The 19,124-nt window shown below is 47.3% G+C and overlaps 1 protein-coding gene across 1 annotated transcript in view; it reads left to right on the plus strand.

Annotated features, from left to right (window-relative positions):
- Positions 1 to 3,155, plus strand: part of FEV (FEV transcription factor, ETS family member) — a 28,018-nt gene extending 24,863 nt beyond the window's left edge. The window contains exon 4 of the mRNA XM_044304437.1: positions 1,672 to 3,155. Within this exon, the coding sequence (XP_044160372.1) occupies positions 1,672 to 2,207 (536 nt within the window). The 3' untranslated portion in view covers positions 2,208 to 3,155. The remainder of the gene's footprint in view (positions 1 to 1,671) is intronic.
- Positions 3,156 to 19,124: the final 15,969 nt, after the last annotated feature.

Here is a 19,124-nt window from a genome sequence, read left to right on the forward strand (position 1 = left end):
TATTTTAGGTATCAGAGGAATGGAGGAGAACAGGAAGCAATAGTAGTGCGACAAAGGTACAGATGTGTTGGTATTTTTATTTATTTAAGTTGTGAAAGGTGATGCGTTTTGGGATTAGAATGCCCTTTGTCAGACCAGAACAACATTGATACATGCAGGTAAGTATACAGAATTTAAACATAGAATTTGGCAATAATTATAATACATACATGAATAAATAATTCATTCAAACAATAAATAGTATCAATGGATAATTGTACAAAATGTCTATTCATTGGAACAATAAAATACAGTATTTAAACGGGACACATGACTAACTTACTAATATGCTAATATTTTTTTCTGGTCTGACAAAAGGGCCAGTCTGGCCCCAAAATGTGTTACCTGTCACAAATTAAAAAAATATAAATACTTCAATCATACCAACACATCTGTACTTACTTCATTCGCTCCACTATTGTATCCCATTCTTCTCTCCTCCGATGTTCAGCCTGGCACGCTGCTACATGGAAGGATAAGCCTGGTGGCACTGATCACGCTATAGGCAAATGGTGGGTGTTGTGCTCCTAGCGCAACCCTGTAAGGTGAGTAGCTCCACTGAAGGCCAGCCTTGCCAGGACAATCTTTCCTATGAAGAGTCTCTCTCGTTCTTTTTTCTATTTGTTTAGTCATGGTATAGTAGTAGTATTTTAGGCACAGTATAGTAGTATTATTTTAGGCACAGTATAGTATTATTATTTTAGGCACAGTGTAGTAGTAATATTTTAGGCACGGTATAGTAGTATTATTTTAGGCACGGTGTAGTAGCATAGTAGTATTATTTTAGGCACGGTATAGTAGTATTATTGTAAGCACGGTATAGTAGTATTATTTTATGCATGGTGAAATAGTATTATTTTAGGCACACTGTAGTAGCATTATACCAACACTGTATGGTCATTTTTTAAATACAATACGGTAGTATTATTCAGCCATTATTCTGATCCATTCTTTATAAGCCAATTTCAGATCTGCTGCATTTATACTTATGATCTGTACTGTGACACAGTGAGGGGTTGTGTCTGGCAAGGCAGGTATTTTCCTCCCAGCATGTGCGGCTGGGCTGGTTTCCATCCAGGCGAGGTCAAATACCAGACCAGCATTTAAGTTCTGGTCCGGGTTTTGGCAGCACCTGGCTGTCCTTAAATAGGCAGCTGGGCTCAGCAGAGAGGTCTCTGCTTTAAGGATCTGAGGCTTTGTGCCATGCTGGAGGGCTGAGAGTCGCCTGCTGTGGACTACTGGAGGCAGAACTGCCAGCAAGGTGACTTGTGTTATATGAACTTTCCATTGTGTGTGAATTAACACCTAGACTGAAAAGTTACTGCTGTTTTGTGCAATTGCCTCAAGTGTGAATAAACACTGAAGTTTTGAGTTAAGAACTTGTATTTTGCCTCTGTACTGCGCCCGCTTACCCTATCTACCAGAACGAAACCCCACACTACCTAGAAGTTGGAAATACACATTTCTAGTGTTCCTTCTAGTAACGTACGTCTATAATACATATATCCTGTACATGTACTTCAAGTTTTTTTTCCTGCTTTGCCTTTTTCCCCATTCAGAGCTTCACTATGGGGCCCTATGATTTCTGTGCACATCCCTGGTAGATCTGACCTGTATCTGTCTCTCCTGCAGGCAGTGGACAGATCCAGCTATGGCAGTTCCTCCTAGAGCTCCTGTCTGACCACTCCAATGCCAACTGCATCGCCTGGGAAGGCACCAATGGAGAATTCAAGCTGACTGATCCAGATGAGGTTGCCAGACGCTGGGGGGAGAGGAAAAGCAAACCAAACATGAACTATGACAAGCTGAGCCGAGCCCTGCGCTACTACTACGACAAGAACATCATGGCCAAGGTCCATGGCAAGAGATATGCCTATAAGTTTGACTTCCATGGCTTGGCACAGGTGTGCCAGTCTGCACCCAGCACTGAACAGTCTCTCTACAAGTTCCAGAGCAATCTGCCACACTTACCCTTCCCTGGCCTCTCCAAGCTGAACCTCATGACTTCTGGGGTCTCACCAGCTGGATTCTCATACTGGCCTGGCACCCCCTCAGCTCTGTACCCCAGTCACAGCCTGCAGCCTGCCCCTGGTGGATTTGGCACAATGTCCACCTCTCACCTTAGCTCCATGAACAGTGTGGGCAACATGAGTGTGCATTACCATTAACTCCCTGTTTGCCAGATACTGGTGAGGATCGGGCCATCGTCCAAAATCTTTCAAAATAAGTGCACAGGTCACCAGTCAGTCATGTTAAGTCAATCACTTGTGGAAACCCCAATAACAGCAGCTATGTGAATATGATCGAAGTGCATCTGTCAGATCTCTGCTTGAGGGCAAGATGGGTTAGAGGGGGATGGGTTGAGCTCATGGATACATCACTTTGTATTATTTGATTCAGTATGTGCTGCCAGGACTCACAGAGAAAGCCTATGAGAACCTGTTAGAGAAGCAGGACTCACAGGCTTTATCTATGAGTAGACAGGAGAAGGACTCACAGGCTCTCTCTATAAATAGGCAGGGGAAGCAGGACTAACAGGCTTTCCTTATGATGATGCAGCAGAAGTAGGACTCACAAGCTTTCTCTATGAAGAGGTAGGACTCACAGGCTTTCTCTATGAAGAGGTAGGACTCACAGGCTTTCTCTATGAAGAGGTAGGACTCACAGGCTTTCTTTTTGAGAAGACAGGGGATGCAGGACTCACAGGCTTTATGAAGAGGCCGGGGAAGTAGGACTCACAGACATTCTCTATGAAGAGGCAGGGGAAGAAGGGCTCATAGGCTTTCTCTATAATGAGGAAGGGGAGCAGGACTCACAGGCTGCATGAGTAGATAGGGGAAGCAGGACTCACAGGCTTTCCCTATAGTGATGTAGCAGAAGCAGTACTCAAAGGCTCTATGAAGAGGCAGGGGAAGCAGGACTCACAGGCTTTCTGTATAAGTATGTGGGAGAATCTGTACTCACAGGCCTTCTCTATTAGCAGGCAGGGGGGAGAAGGACTCACAGGCTTTCTCTGTGAAGAGACACAGAATCAGGACTCACAGGCTCTCTCTATAAGGAGGCAGGGTTGCAGGACTCACAGGCTTTCTCTATAAGGAGGCTGGGTTGCAGGACTCACAGGCTTTCTGTATAAGGCCTCCTGCACACAACCGTTTCCCCCCCCGTTTACTGGCTGTTTTTTGCGTTCCGTATACGGAACCATTCATTTAAATGCTTCCGCCCAAAAAACTGAATGTACTCCGTATGCATTCAGTTTCTGTATTTCCGTTCTGTTTAAAGATAGAACATGTCCTATTATTGCCTGCAAATCACGTTCCGTGGCTCCATTCAAGTCAATGGGTCAGCAAAAAAACGGAAAACATACGGAAATGCATCCGTATGTCTTCCGTTTCCAGTCCGTTTTTTGCTGAACCATCTATTGAAAATGTTATGCCCAGCCCAATTTTATCTATGTAATTACTGTATACTGTATATGCCATACAGAAAAAACGGAACGGAAAAACGGAACAGAAATGGAAACACAACGGAAACAAAAAATGGAACAACGGATCCGTGAAAAACGGACCGCAAAACACTGAAAAAGCCATACGGTCATGTGCAATAGGCCTAAGTATGTGGAAGAATCTGGACTCACAGGCTTTCTCTGTGAAGAGACACAGAAGCAGGACTCACAGGCTTTCTCTATAAGGAGGCAGGGTTGCATGACTCACAGGCTTTCTCTATAAGGAGGCAGGGTTGCAGGACTCACAGGCTTTCTCTATAAGGAGGCAGGGTTGCAGGACTCACAGGCTCTCTCTATAAGGAGGCAGGGTTGCAGGACTCACAGGCTTTCTCTATAAGGAGGCAGGGTTGCAGGACTCACAGGCTCTCTCTATAAGGAGGCAGGGTTGCAGGACTCATAGGCTTTCTCTATAAGGAGGCAGGGTTGCAGGACTCACAGGCTCTCTCTATAAGGAGGCAGGGTTGCAGGACTCACAGGCTTTCTCTATAAGGAGGCAGGGTTGCAGGACTCACAGGCTTTCTCTATAAGGAGGCAGGGTTGCAGGACTCACAGGCTCTCTCTATAAGGAGGCAGGGTTGCAGGACTCACAGGCTTTCTCTATAAGGAGGCAGGGTTGCAGGACTCACATGCTCTCTCTATAAGGAGGCAGGGTTGCAGGACTCACAGGCTCTCTCTATAAGGAGGCAGGGTTGCAGGACTCACAGGCTCTCTCTATAAGGAGGCAGGGTTGCAGGACTCACAGGCTCTCTCTATAAGGAGGCAGGGTTGCAGGACTCACAGGCTCTCTCTATAAGGAGGCAGGGTTGCAGGACTCACAGGCTCTCTCTATAAGGAGGCAGGGTTGCAGGACTCACAGGCTCTCTCTATAAGGAGGCAGGGTTGCAGGACTCACAGGCTCTCTCTATAAGGAGGCAGGGTTGCAGGACTCACAGGCTCTCTCTATAAGGAGGCAGGGTTGCAGGACTCACAGGCTTCTCTATAAGGAGGCAGGGTTGCAGGACTCACAGGCTCTCTCTATAAGGAGGCAGGGTTGCAGGACTCACAGGCTCTCTCTATAAGGAGGCAGGGTTGCAGGACTCACAGGCTCTCTCTATAAGGAGGCAGGGTTGCAGGACTCACAGGCTTTCTCTATAAGGAGGCAGGGTTGCAGGACTCACAGGCTCTCTCTATAAGGAGGCAGGGTTGCAGGACTCACAGGCTTTCTCTATGAAAATGCAGTAGTATTTAAACAGCCTTTTAGATGAAAATACTAGTCAATACACTTTATATCACTGAGCTCAGCCCCTCTTCCCTCAGTTGCACTCCTGATAGGGGCACATTAATAAAATGAAGTATGAAGTGACAGAAACGCCTACAGCTGTGACATTACTATAGACTGTAGATATACAGGTCAGACTGATGGATTTGAGGACCTGTAGTCACTTCACATTATTTTATATTTGATATACGGACATATGTCATCGATGTGGTAACTTATAGGGTGCTTCAGGCTGGAGAGAGGTTAAATGTTTTTGTTTTAATTATATAAAGCTTTACCGGCATATAATGAGAAAATATATATATATGCTTTGTATTTCAATTCCTCGCCATTTTCAATATCTCTGCTTGCTATCAGTAAATGGAAGAGTTTATATGCAGACAACCTTTATACACCTATTAAGTCTGAGAGTTTGTTACAATAGCATCCACTTTATCTAGAGCTAAACTGTCTGGACTTTAGTCAAGCAGAGATATTGCTTTAGCAAGCAGAGATATTGAAATTGCAGAGGAATTGAAATGTCAAGTATATTAAAAAGCTGCAGATCTGTGCATTATAAAAGGGTTACATCTTGCAAATCCCCACCACAAAACAGCTGTGCACGAAGATCGATGATTGCAGTGGCGTCAGTTCACCCCCATTTTCTATCACGATGGATAAACAATGCAATTCTCCCATGCCGCATTAGATATTATGGGCAGCGCTGGATGAGCTGAGATAAGTGCACTGGTCGATGTCTCTACTATTATGGGCTGTCACATCAGAGCATGTAAGGTCAGCTTTCCTGGACTTGAAGTCTGAAGACCCCTCTGTTCTACCAATATCAATACATTATATTAAATACTGATGTAGCAGAGCTCAATTTGTCAATTACCAGTACTTTCTATGCATCACTTACCAGAGCCCAAATTTTTCCCCGTATTACATGCTTCATATTTTCCAGCAGCCATGTATAGAAGTCAGATAACATATATACGTATATATGATGAATGTTTTTGTGTAAAAAAAAAAAAACAACACATAATAAATGTTGACATTTTCAATGGATTTGTTTCTGCTTTATGATACTCTGCAGTTTTGAGCTGTTGGTTTCCACTGAAGCTCCTGGGCCCCAATACTCAATCTGTGCTGGGGCCCCGGCGGAGCTGCCATCCTCTGATGTGATAAAGGGGTCACTGGTAGTGATGGCCGAACATCGGCTGGGATCATTGGCAAAAATTCCCACAAAAAATATGTATTTTAATCAGGGGCCATTTTTATGCATCTTAAAGGGAAACTCACAAATATATGCCCTGCTGGAGCCAAAATTTTTTTTATTTTAGGCCACGGGAGTACAGGCCTCAAACATTAGGCATTCACCGGACAGAAAACATCAAGTGATTATATGGCTGGAGGTATAATAGACGGCCATTGGATATCAATTTTACTGCAGGCCAGTACAAATACATGTCAAATCCATATGTTTAAAAGAACAAAAAATATAAAATTGGATTAAAAACATGGCGAATCCCCCCTCTTGAAAAAAACTAACAAATGATAATAGTTGAAATTCGATAACACGTGGTCATCACAGGTGTTGAATTTATCCGAGGTCCCAAACATTAGGCATTAACCTGACAGAAAATACCTTTTATGCCGCTGTATTTACATAAGACAAGGACCATTCTTTGTTATGGGTGGTGGCGGATATGTGTGGGCTGGCATGAAGAAATTCAATTAAATGTGGTCATCACAGGTGTTGAATTCCTCCGAGATCCATGCCTCATTCATTTTTAGAAATGTGAGGTAGTCCACAGTGTTGTGAGATAGGCGAATGCGCTTATCAGTCACGATTCCCTTGCTGCGCTGAACGTTCTTTCATACAGGACACTCGACAAGGGGCAAGCCAAGAGTTCCATGGCAAATTGTGCCAGCTCTGGCCACAGGTGAAGCCTGCACACCCAGTAGTCCAGGGGTTCCTCGCTTCTCAGAGCGTCCACATCGGCCGTTAACCCCATGTAGTCGGACACCTGTCGGTCTAGGCGTTACCTGAGGGTGGATCCGGAGAGCGGCTGTCGATGGGTTGGCTACAAGAATGATCTCATATCAGAAGTGACCAACACATCTTCAAACCGCCCTCTTTTTGCAGGCGCTGTAGGATTAGTACCCGCAACTGTTTCTCTGTGGGTGGAAATTCCTCTGCCAGCCCCCCCAACAGCAGAATGCAGCATATCTGGCAGCAAGGCCTGGAAATGCTGCATTCTGACAGTCCTCTGTGATGCTGGTAACATGTCAGCCATTTTGTGTTTGTACCGGGGGTCTAAGTACGTTGCCACCCAGTACTGGTCCTTGCACTTTATGTTCTTTATACGGGGGTCCCTCTTCAAACACTGGAGCATGAAGGCTCCCATTTGCACTAAATTGGAAGCGGTGGAGCGCCATGGCTCCTGCTTATCGCCCAGGAAAATGTTGTCCTCTGTCTCCTCACCCCAGTCATGGACAACACCAGGGATCCCCGAAATGTTTAAAGTCCCCCTCACAGCCTGCTCTTCTGTCACGGCTGAGGATGGGGAAAACCCTCAGCCGTGCGATGCCAGAAGATGGTAGGTCGCTACTTGGCCAGGACCACAGAATTAGGGAGCAGGTCACCTCCTAGAGCTTCCCCAATCTGACCCTGACTCCTAGCTACATGAGCCGACCTTGAAGGTAGGAGGGCTCATGCTCAGGAACCTCGGATCCCTACTCACCCTCCGCAGATCCCTGAGCTAGGAGCTGGGTAGACAGAGGCTTTATAGCCCATGTAGCCACACCCACACAGACACACCCAGAGCACACAATCTAGGAAGGAAGTTAACCCTTCCAACACCAGGGAAGGCAAGACAGCAACCTAAAGGGGAATACACACACAATAAACCCCGTGCACACCAGACAAGGAAAGTGCACACATATAAACACACGTTGCAAAGTGCAACCGCATGCACAACATAGCAAGCTGCCTCACAACAGCTCAGGCTGCTATGCTGCCATATAAATAATGTTGCCAGCGGCAACCACAGATGAGGCAACATACTACAGCCCTCACCTGTGATTGACAACAAGACCTAGACCACAGGCAACTGCATGCGGTTACCAGAGTCACGACCATGACCATGGTCGTGACATCTTCTTGCTCCTCCTCCTCCCCCCAGCCATCAGAGAGGAGAAGGTAGAAGAGGAAGGACGTGGAGTGCTGAGAGTGTGGCTTTGTGGGTTCTGACGGCGTTGCTCCCACTGGCCTCGGTGATGGGAGGCCAGGTGCCTTCTTAAGGCGGTTGTCCCTAGGTGAGTGTTGGGCTTACCGCGACTTATGCGTTGACAGCACAGGCTGCAGATGGCAACACTATTGTCAGCAGCTGACACGTTAGAAAAAGCCCACACTGCGGAGCCATGTGCCGGCGTCCTGGGAGCGCCAGATGTGACCGTGCATGGTGGATGGCTCGATGGCTCGCTACAGATACGTTTGCTTTTTGCCTCCTGTGCACTGCGAGCTCTGCCTGCTTCTCCTCCCTCTCTGCTGCTCCGTCTCTCCCTCTGAACTCCCCTCCTCTTCCTCTCTTGTGGGCACCCACGTGACGTCCATTGACACGTCATCATCGTCACCTTCACCACCACTGACATTAGAGTTCTCGGAGTAGGCAGCAACAGCGGGGACCACCCTCCTTGGGCCCATCTGGGTGCTGTTGTCAGACCGCTGGGTGGCGGCCGTTGCTACCTCCTCTTCCTGATCCGATGCTGGGAATGGCTGCGAATCGGTAAGGTCTGGGAATGGATGGGAAAATAATTCCTCTGACAGGAGTAAAGGGGCTATGGTGGTGGTGTCTTTGCGGGTGCACACAGCAGAGGTGAGGAGGGTGCAGATACAGAGGATGAGGAGGGTGCAGATACAGAGGATGAGGAGGGTGCAGATACAGAGGATGAGGAGGGTGCAGATACAGAGGATGAGGAGGGTGCAGAAGCGGAAGGCTGAGTGAGCCACTCAACCAACTCTGGTGCTTCCTTTGACGTAATCTCACGCACCTTCTCCAACTTCCCACTTAGGCTCCGGCCTGGTGCACCTGCCTGACCCCTGCCACCCCTGAGGAACGGTCTGCCTCTTCCTCTGCCTGTCATTTTCAAAATGACCCTCGGCCTAAGTCCGTAGAGAAGAGCAGTATTTGTGGAAGCAGGTATATATCAATAGCACCCCTCAATCAGTATTTGGTGGAAGAAGGTATATCGCAGCCCTCAAGCAGTTTATTTTGGGGCAACAACAGGTATATCACACCAGATGCAATTATTTGTTCCAGTAACGTTTGTCCCTCTATATAGCTGCAGTATCACAGCAGAACCGCACACGACTGCTGCACGATACAAATGCTCCATAATATAATTTCTATGTTAGAAAGTATATTATAAGTATATTACACCCCTCAGTATATCACACCTATCGATAGCACACCTATACCAGTCATTAAAAGGACTTTTGTGGTCCTATCAGGTAGCGTTTGGTGTCCCTAACAGCCTGTCCCTGCTCCACACAGCAACCTCTCCCTACACTGGCAAAACACTGAATGTAAAATGGCGGCCAGATCGGGTTTATTTATAAGGTAGGGGGTGTCCATGTGCTGAAACGTCTCAATTGTCTGTCCTGTCCCACCTGATGGATGTGTCATGGGTCAAAGTTCGGCGCTATGCAAAAGAATATGACGCCGGCGGACATCGCCATATGTTCGCCTGTTCGGCGAACCACGAACGAGCAACGTTCGCTGAGAAACAACCTTTGGGTGAACCGCCATCTCTAGGCCATCTCTAGTCACTGGGCACCATAGGGGACCAGAGCCTGAGGACAGCTGCATCCCTTATGACTATGCTCCAGCCTGCGCTGGTCCTATGGTTTGTTCACTGCAGTATTTCCTGTCCATTGTCATCTGTGCCTGACTTTTGTGATGCACTTTTGTCACATGGACTGAAGGCGCAGGGATAGTGGTGAGGCCCTAGTGACTCCCTGGGAAGTCAGTGGCAGCCAGATAGGTGCCCAACCCCAGAACACACGAGGGGCAATTTCATAGGAAGCCAGTTTTGCCTATTTGTATATTATATATAGTGTGGGAGGAAACCAGAATACCTGCAGGAAACCCAGGCAAAGACGGGGAGAAGATACAATCTCCATGCAGAGGTTGGACCTGGTCTGATTCCAACCCAGGACCCCATGGCACCAGTGCTGACCTCTGAGCCACCAGGGACTATAGCTATGGATGGCAGCATAGAAGAGGAGGAAGGACATGTAGTCACCTTGGTTTAGTTCTCCGCCAGGCTTGCGCCTGTGTCACAGGAGGGAGGAACGGGTCAATGCTGCCCCCAATATTGCCGTACATCGTGTCTCAGGCAGATATGTGACTAACGATCCATGTATCTCCCCTTTATACAATGTATCTGATACTCTGTTTACTCCACAAATCATGGACTCCTTGTATTCTGCTCCACATAACGATTTCACTGGATACAATGTAAACACTTAAAGGAATTTCCTGTTACCCGTATAAACAATGTAATCATCGTAGAACAGGGATGGCCAACCTGCGGCTCTCCAGCTGCTGTACAACTACAACTCCCACCATGCCCAGGTAGCTGTAGGCAGTGTGAGCATGCTAGGAGTTGTAGTCTTGCTTCAAGTTGGCCATCCCTGTCGTAGAAGAAAAGATTCTTTGATTATCCTTATTTACAATTAAAGGCTGAAAACTTCTACAGACCTAATACTTCTCACAGCTGGTAATTTGTTACAGTTGTATCCAGGGGTGCACCACCAATGAGGCCAGGTGAGGCGATCTCCTCAGAGAGCACCAGGTAGGGGCAGCAGAAGGACCATGGGCAATGAGCGCTTTTATTGTGGCAAAGGGGTTAGGTTAAGAAATTGGCATGGGGGGGGGGGCATTTTTGATCGGTTTGATCGGTTTTCTTGCCTCTGCCACCTACTGTGCAGAGAACTGCAGTGTAAGTCCGTTCAAGTGAATGAGGCCATAAGCAACTCACCAAATATCTTGGGTCCAGGACACCTGCAGAGAAAAACAGTGAAGGTGACACAGGGCCACACCAGAACTTCAGACCCTTCATTCTCAGGACTGGTGGAGGGTCCGGCCAGTCATAATGATGAGATATCCTAACACCCCCATAGCATTTCCCGCAGCGATCCTAGTAGTGTGACATTTCCCCCTGTAACACATGGCATATTCTATACTAGTATGGCTTTATTCTATAACTAAACTGGTGTCCACAGAATAATACAATCCCCAAAATGACAGAAGCATCTATACTGTGCTGCCCTCTACTGGTTGTCATAGAATAATACAACACCCATCATCCAAGACCCTATAGACATCTATACTGTGCTGCCCTCTACTGGTTGTCATAGAATAATACAACACCCATCATCCAAGACCCTATAGACATCTATACTGTGCTGCCGTCTACTGGTTGTCACAGAATAATACAACACCCATCATCCAAGATCCTATAGACATCTATACTGTGCTGCCGTCTACTGGTTGTCACAGAATAATACAACACCCATCATCCAAGACCCTATAGACATCTATACTGTGCTGCCCTCTACTGGTTGTCACAGAATAATACAACACCCATCATCCAATATCTTATAGACATCTATACTGTGCTGTCCTCTACTGGTTGTCACAGAATAATACAACACCCATCATCAAAGATCCTATAGACATCTATACTGTGCTGCCGTCTACTGGTTGTCACAGAATAATACAACACCCATCATCCAATATCTTATAGACATCTATACTGTGCTGCCCTCTACTGGTTGTAACAGAATAATACAACACCCATCATCCAAGACCCTATAGACATCTATACTGTGCTGTCCTCTAATGGTTGTCACAGAATAATACAACACCCATCATGCAAGATCCTATAGACATCTATACTGTGCTGCCGTCAACTGGTAATAATACAATACCTACATACTCTTCTGCCATGTACTAGTAATACTGAAGTGTATATATATATATTTGGCTGAGTGATACCATACTGTGATGGTTAAGGCAGTAGAATTGTGCTCATGGTCTCGGGATAATACAGTCTATATCATGTTAGACTCTTATAGAGATTTACATATATACTCTGCTCTGCCATAAAGAAATAGTATTGATGAGTTAGTTCTCTACTCTGCCGCCCTCTGCTGGTAGTCATGGAGTGACGCAATCTCCAATCATAAAGCCTCATTCACACGTCAGTGTTCGGTCAGTGATTTCCATCAGTGATTTTGAGCCAAATCCAGGATTGGAGCCTCCGCAGACATAAGGTATAAGGGAAAGATCTGCAACTGTTCTGTGCTCAGATCCACTCCTGGTTTTGGCTCAAAATCACTGATGGAAATCACTGACCGAACACTGACGTGTGAATGAGGCAGAAGAGACAAATATTCCCACCTCATGCAGTGATGGTAAATCACTAGGATTGGTGGGGGTCTGACTCCTGCAGCCATCCCCATCCATCTTGTGGATAGAGGTAGATGATAATTTTTTTTCTGGGAAAGCCCCTTTAAAGGATTAGAAAGACATGGTGGCCTTGTTCCAGAAATAGTGCCAACCCTGTGCATAGGCTGTATGTGGTATTGCAGGTCAACTATTCACTTCAGTGGAGCAGAGATATTTCTGGAAGAAGGTAAGGCAAGTTTCTCTAATCCTGGACAACTCCTTTAAAGGCTATGTACACCTCCGGAGGCAATTTTTTGGTATGATGGCATGTTACCCATTTTTGGCTAAAAAAATCATTTTTTTTCAATTGGTCTTTAGTAAAAATATTGAGCCATTCTGTCACAAAGAGTTAACTGTTTTTCTAACTGTGTGACTGCTACTTTCACTTTGTGGCATCATGTAATAAACCTTATCTGTAAACTACTGAGAGGTCATAAACACTTATTTAAGCCGCATTCTTAACAGTAAGATAAGGACTGAGCTTTAATGAGTGTTTATAATGTCAGAGAGCAAAGATAAGGAGCCCGTCAGCTCCCCAACTGACGGAAAGGACAGAAAATCCAAAGGCTGCTACTAGAGCATCTAAGCTCTGTACAGAAAAAAGGGCTCCATATTTTTAATAAAGACCAATTGAAAAAAATATTTTTAGCTCAAAATGAGTGCAATGCAATAAGAAAAAAAAATGCCCCCAAAGCTGTACATAGCCTTAAAGGATCTTACTTTTGTTGCTATGGACAACTCTGTAGCAATATCCATATTTCTTACATGTGTTATGCAAATCCTCATAAAAGACATGCACATTTCCTGGTGGATTTGTCCATAGCAGAGAATTGCTTCTTGTGTGAAGGCGCCTTTAAAGGTGTTGCCCAGGATTCTAATATTGATGGCCCTTCCTCTGGATAGGCCATCAATATCTGATCAGGGTCCAACGCCTGTAATTCCACCGATTTGAAGTTAAAGCTGGCAACTGCAGCACTGCTCCCATTGAAGAGAATGAAAACATGCTAGCCACCTCCTGTCTCTTTAGAACCTCAGGCTGCTACTCTTCCATTGCCCCCATGCTTTACACTGCAGCTATTGTTGTTCAGATTGACTGCTGTGCATAAGAGCAGCAAAAAGTCAGTGCATGGAGAGGTGATTTCCATTACAGTAAGGGAACTGCTGCATGTAGACTGAGAGGAGGAGCCTTAGTTAAGGGAGGAGCCTCAGTAAAGTGAGAAGGGTCAGTAAGGGGAGGGGCCTCGCTAAGGGGAGGAGCCTCAGTAAATGGTGCTGTAGATCTGCTTTAGGCCTCATGCTGAGGACCATAGTTTGGGTCTGTGTATGATCCGCATGTTTTGCAGACTGCACGCAGATCGATTCATTTCTATGGGTCCACAAAGAATGCTAACTGCTGAAAATGCGGAGTGCACACGGCTGGTATCTGTATTTTGTGGTTCCGTGGTTTGCAGATTGAAAAATGGATACGGTCATGTGCAGGAGTCCTCACAGTTACTGTGGCCGTAAAAGTAATGAAGGACAGATTATTATCTGAAGAACTCATCAATGGTAGTAAAACCTGCAGTGATTGGTCAGTACCTGGATTCTGACACTAGAGGGCGCTCCATGCACACAAATAATCTATGCTACCTCCACAATGTAGACTAAAGGGAAGCAGCAGAACATAGAATGTGTCGGCAGATAAGAACCATTTGGCCCATCTAGTCTGCCCAATATACTAAGTACTATGGATAGCCCCTGGCCCTATCTTATATGAAGGATGGCCTTATGCCTATCCCATGCATGCTTAAACTCCTCCGCTGTATTTGCCGCTACCACTTCTGCAGGAAGGCTATTCCATGCATCCACTACTCTCTCAGTAAAGTAATACTTCCTAATATTACTTTTAAACCTTTGCCCCTCTAATTTAAAACTATGTCCTCTTGTAGCAGTTTTTCTTCTTTTTAAATCTTCTCTCCTCTTTTACCTTGTTGATTCCCTTTATGTATTTAGTAGTTTCTCTCATCTCCCCTCTGCCTCGTCTTTCTTCCAAGCTATACATGTTAAGGTCCTTTAATCTTTCCTGGTGAGTTTTATCCTGCAATCCATGTACCAGTTTAGTAGCTCTTCTCTGAACTCTCTCCAAAGTATCTATATCCTTCTGGAGATATGGCCTCCAGTACTGAGCACAATACTCCAAGTGAGGTCTCACTAGTGCTCTGTAGAGCGGCATGAGCACCTCCCTCTGTCATCACACGGTGGCCGGTTCTAGGTGAAATGGGGTCCTGGGGTGAAAAACAATACACTTGCTGACTTTAACGTCCCGTATTGACTCAGGAGATTTAATTTGTGGACGTTCATACAGAAGAAACTGTATATTGTGTGGCACAGTGTAGGCTATATGTGTATAACAAACAGATTTCACATGAAAACTTACAGTCACTTGGCCCTTGGGGATCTCGGTCGCCACTTCCACACTTTGGCCGGGGGCTCGGCGGAGCTGATGTGTTTTATCCTAATGAGAAAAATTTCATAATAAGGATTTGGAGAAGGGGCAGAGGGATAGCAGGAGCAGGGAGAGGCCGGTGCTGCTACTAGGGGGTCATACCATGGGGGAGTAATAACGCCCACCATAATCCCCCCCCCCCCAGTAGTAATAATTCTCCTTATAATGTGACAGTGCAAAAAATACCCCCTTGTAATCCCCCCATAGCGCCCCCATAATGTGCCAGTATAAAATACCTCTATATAGTAAATGCCCCCATAGTGCTCCTCTCCCCCTCCCTCCTAGTGCCCCCCATAATGTGCCAGTATAAAATGCCCCATATATAGTGCCCCAGTAGATGCCCTCAGTGTCCCTCATAATTTGTAAGTATAAAATACCCCTTCTCAGTGCCCCCGTAGATGACCCCATAGTACTCCTTTCCCCCCTTCCCCATAGTACCCACCATAATGTGTCCCAATATAAAATGCCCCTATACAGAGCCCCCATATAAAATACCCCTTCTTTGTAGCCTCAGTAGATGCCCCTATAGTGCCCACCAATAATATGCCAGTAAGAAGTGCCCCCATAGTGCCACCCAATAATGTGCCAGTAAAATGTGCCCCCATAGATGTGCCCCCACCATCTTGTGCCAGTAACAAGAGCCCCCCACCCCATATCATGTGCCAGTAGCCAGAGCGCCTCTCATATCATTAGCCACCAGTATTGTACACATATGAAAAAAAAAAACACTTATACTTACCTCCATGTCAGCGATGCGATGCAGCCTCTTCCGGCCTGTGTCCCGCGCTGTACGGCTCAGGCGGCGCAATTACGTCATTGCGCCGCCTGCACCAGCCTCTGATAGGCTGCCGGCCTAGTGCTTGCAGCCTATCAGAGGAAGGGGAAGGGACACGCCTCTCCCTCCCCTGCCCTGCTGCACAGCCATCTGTATCACTGTCCTGAGGACGGCGATACAGATGACTATGGAGATGAGCGCTTCCACAATGGAAGCGCTCATCTCCCTGTGTGACTGTCCCGCCGCCGCTGCCCCACTTGCCGCCATGGGGCCCACGAAAATATAGTTAGTTGTGGGCAGGCGGGGGCCTCTAAGGACTTGGGGGCCCAGGGGCAATTGCCCCCCTTGCCTTAATGGAAGCACCGGCCCTGCTCCTCCAGACTTGTGTCCCATGAGATATTAGGCATCAGCAGCTCCCAATACATTGTTAGTCTTGTCCCCCACTGTTATGGGGGCTCTGTTACTGTTATGGGGACACTATTACTCTCATACCTCTTAATCTCTGGCAGCAGCTTGTCTCCCAAGGGAACAAAGGATTGAACATGTTGAAATCCAGCACGCTCAGCCTTCTTTTCCCCTAAATTTGCCTTCAGGGCAGGGTTAGGACATCCTCCTACTCATTAGATAGTCGCCAGGTCTCGCTGGATAATTCAAAAGTCTATGGGCTCTTGTACAGTCTCAGCATTAGGCCTCATGCACACGACCGTATGTATTTTTCGGTCCGCAAAATACGGATCCGCAAAAAAATGGAAGACATCCGTGTAACGTCCATGTTGCATCTTTTTTTTTTTGCGGATTCATTGTAACAATGCCTGTACTTGTCCGCAAAACGTAAACGAATAGGACATGTTAAATGTTATGTTACTGCTGCTGAGCAACCATTACTCTACAATCAATAATGTCTGACTCACCAGTATGCTAAAGACACTCACACAGGGGGCATCTGTCAGTAGTCACATGGGGTGAGACCCTGATAGTGCCTCCTCCAGTATAGAGACCACCTCACAGCATAGTGCACCCTCCAATGTACAGACCCCCTCAAGCATGGAGACCACCTCACAGCATAGTGCCCTCTCCAGTATAGACACCCCCACCACTATGGAGACCACCTCACAGCATAGTGCCCTCTCCAGTATAGACACCCATTTACATTATAGTGCTTCTTCCCAGTATACCCATTCAGAGAATACGGCCCCCTCCCAGTATAGTGACCACCTCACAGCATAGTGCCCCCTCCAGTACAGATACCACCTCACACCATTGTGCCCCTTCCTAGTATAGAGACCACCTCACAGCATTGTACCCCTTCCTAGTATAGAGACCACCTCACAGCATTGTACCCTCTCCTAGTATAGAGACCACCTCACAGCATTGTGCCCCTTCCTAGTATAGAGACCACCTCACAGCATTGTACCCTCTCCTAGTATAGAGACCACCTCACAGCATTGTGCCCCCTCCTAGTATGGAGACCACCTCACAGCATTGTGCCTCCTCCTAGTATAGAGACCACCTAACAGCATTGTGCCCCCTCATAGTATAGAGACCACCTCACAGCATTGTGCCCCTTCCTAGTATAGAGACCACCTCACAGCATTGTACCCTCTCCTAGTATAGAGACCACCTCACAGCATTGTGCCCCCTCCTAGTATAGAGACCACCTCACAACATTGTACCCCCTCCCAGTATTGAGACCATCTCACAGCATTGTGCCCCCTCCAGTATAGAGACCAGCTCACAGCATTGTGCCCCCTCCTAGTATAGAGACCACGTCATAGCATTTGGCCCCCTCCTAGTATAGAGACCACCTCACAGCATTGTGCCCCCTCCTAGTATAGAGACCACCTCACAGCATTGTGCCCTCTCCTAGTATAGAGACCACCTCACAGCATTGTGCCCCCTCCTAGTATAGAGACCACCTAACAGCATTGTGCCCCCTCCCAGTATAGAGACCACCTCACAGCATTGTGCCCCCTCCCAGTATAGAGACCACCTCACAGCATTGTGCCCCCTCCTAGTATAGAGACCACCTCACAGCATTGTGCCCCTTCCTAGTATAGAGACCACCTCACAGCATTGTGCCCCCTCCTAGTATAGAGACCACCTCACAGCATTGTGCCCCCTCCCAGTATAGAGACCACCTCACAGCATTGTGCCCCCTCCCAGTATAGAGACCACCTCACAGCATTGTGCCCCTCTCCAGTATAGAGACCACCTCACAGCATTGTGCCCCTCTCCAGTATAGAGACCACCTCACAGCATTGTGCCCCCTCCTAGTATAGAGACCACCTCACAGCATTGTGCCCCCTCCTAGTATAGAGACCACCTCACAGCATTGTACCCTCTCCTAGTATAGAGACCACCTCACAGCATTGTGCCCCCTCCTAGTATAGAGACCACCTCACAGCATTGTACCCTCTCCTATTATAGAGACCACCTCACAGCATTGTGCCCCCTCCTAGTATAGAGACCACCTCACAGCATTGCGCCCCCTCCTAGTATAGAGACCACCTCACAGCATTGTGCCCCCTCCTAGTATAGAGACCACCTCACAGCATTGTGCCCCCTCCTAGTATAGAGACCACCTCACAGCATTGTACCCCCTCCAGTATAGAGACCACCTCACAGCATTGTGCCCCCTCCAGTATAGGGACCACCTCACAGCATTGTGCCCCCTCCTGGTATAGAGACCACCTAACAGCATTGTGCCCCCTCCTAGTATAGAGACCACCTCACAGCATTGTGCCCCCTCCTAGTATAGAGACCACCTCACAGCATTGTGCCCCCTCCTGGTATAAAGACCTCCTCACAGCATTGTGCCCCCTCCCAGTATAGTGACCACCTCACAGCATTGTACCACCTCACACCTCACACCTCACAGTATAGAGACCACCTCACAGCATTGTGCTCCCTCCTAGTATAGAGACTACCCCACAGCATTGTGCCCCTCCTAGTATAGAGACCACCTCACAGCATTGTGCCCCCTCCCAGTATAGCGACCACCTCACAGCATTGTGCCCCCTCCTAGCCCACCTCACAGCATTGTGCCCCCTCCTGGTATAAAGACCTCCTCACAGCATTGTGCCCCCTCCCAGTATAGTGACCACCTCACAGCATTGTACCACCTCACACCTCACAGTATAGAGACCACCTCACAGCATTGTGCCCCCTCCTAGTATAGAGACTACCCCACAGCATTGTGCCCCTCCTAGTATAGAAACCACCTCACAGCATTGTGCCCCCTCCTAGTATAGAGACCACCTCACAGCATTGTGCCCCCTCCCAGTATAGCGACCACCTCACAGCATTGTGCCCCCTCCTAGCCCACCTCACAGCATTGTGCCCCCTCCTGGTATAAAGACCTCCTCACAGCATTGTGCCCCCTCCCAGTATAGTGACCACCTCACAGCATTGTACCACCTCACACCTCACACCTCACAGTATAGAGACCACCTCACAGCATTGTGCCCCCTCCTAGTATAGAGACTACCTCACAGCATTGTGCCCCTCCTAGTATAGAGACCACCTCACAGCATTGTGCCCCCTCCTAGTATAGAGACCACCTCACA

The sequence above is a fragment of the Bufo gargarizans genome, chromosome 8 (genome assembly GCF_014858855.1).
Source record: "Bufo gargarizans isolate SCDJY-AF-19 chromosome 8, ASM1485885v1, whole genome shotgun sequence".
In the NCBI taxonomy this organism is placed as follows: Eukaryota; Metazoa; Chordata; class Amphibia; order Anura; family Bufonidae; genus Bufo; species Bufo gargarizans.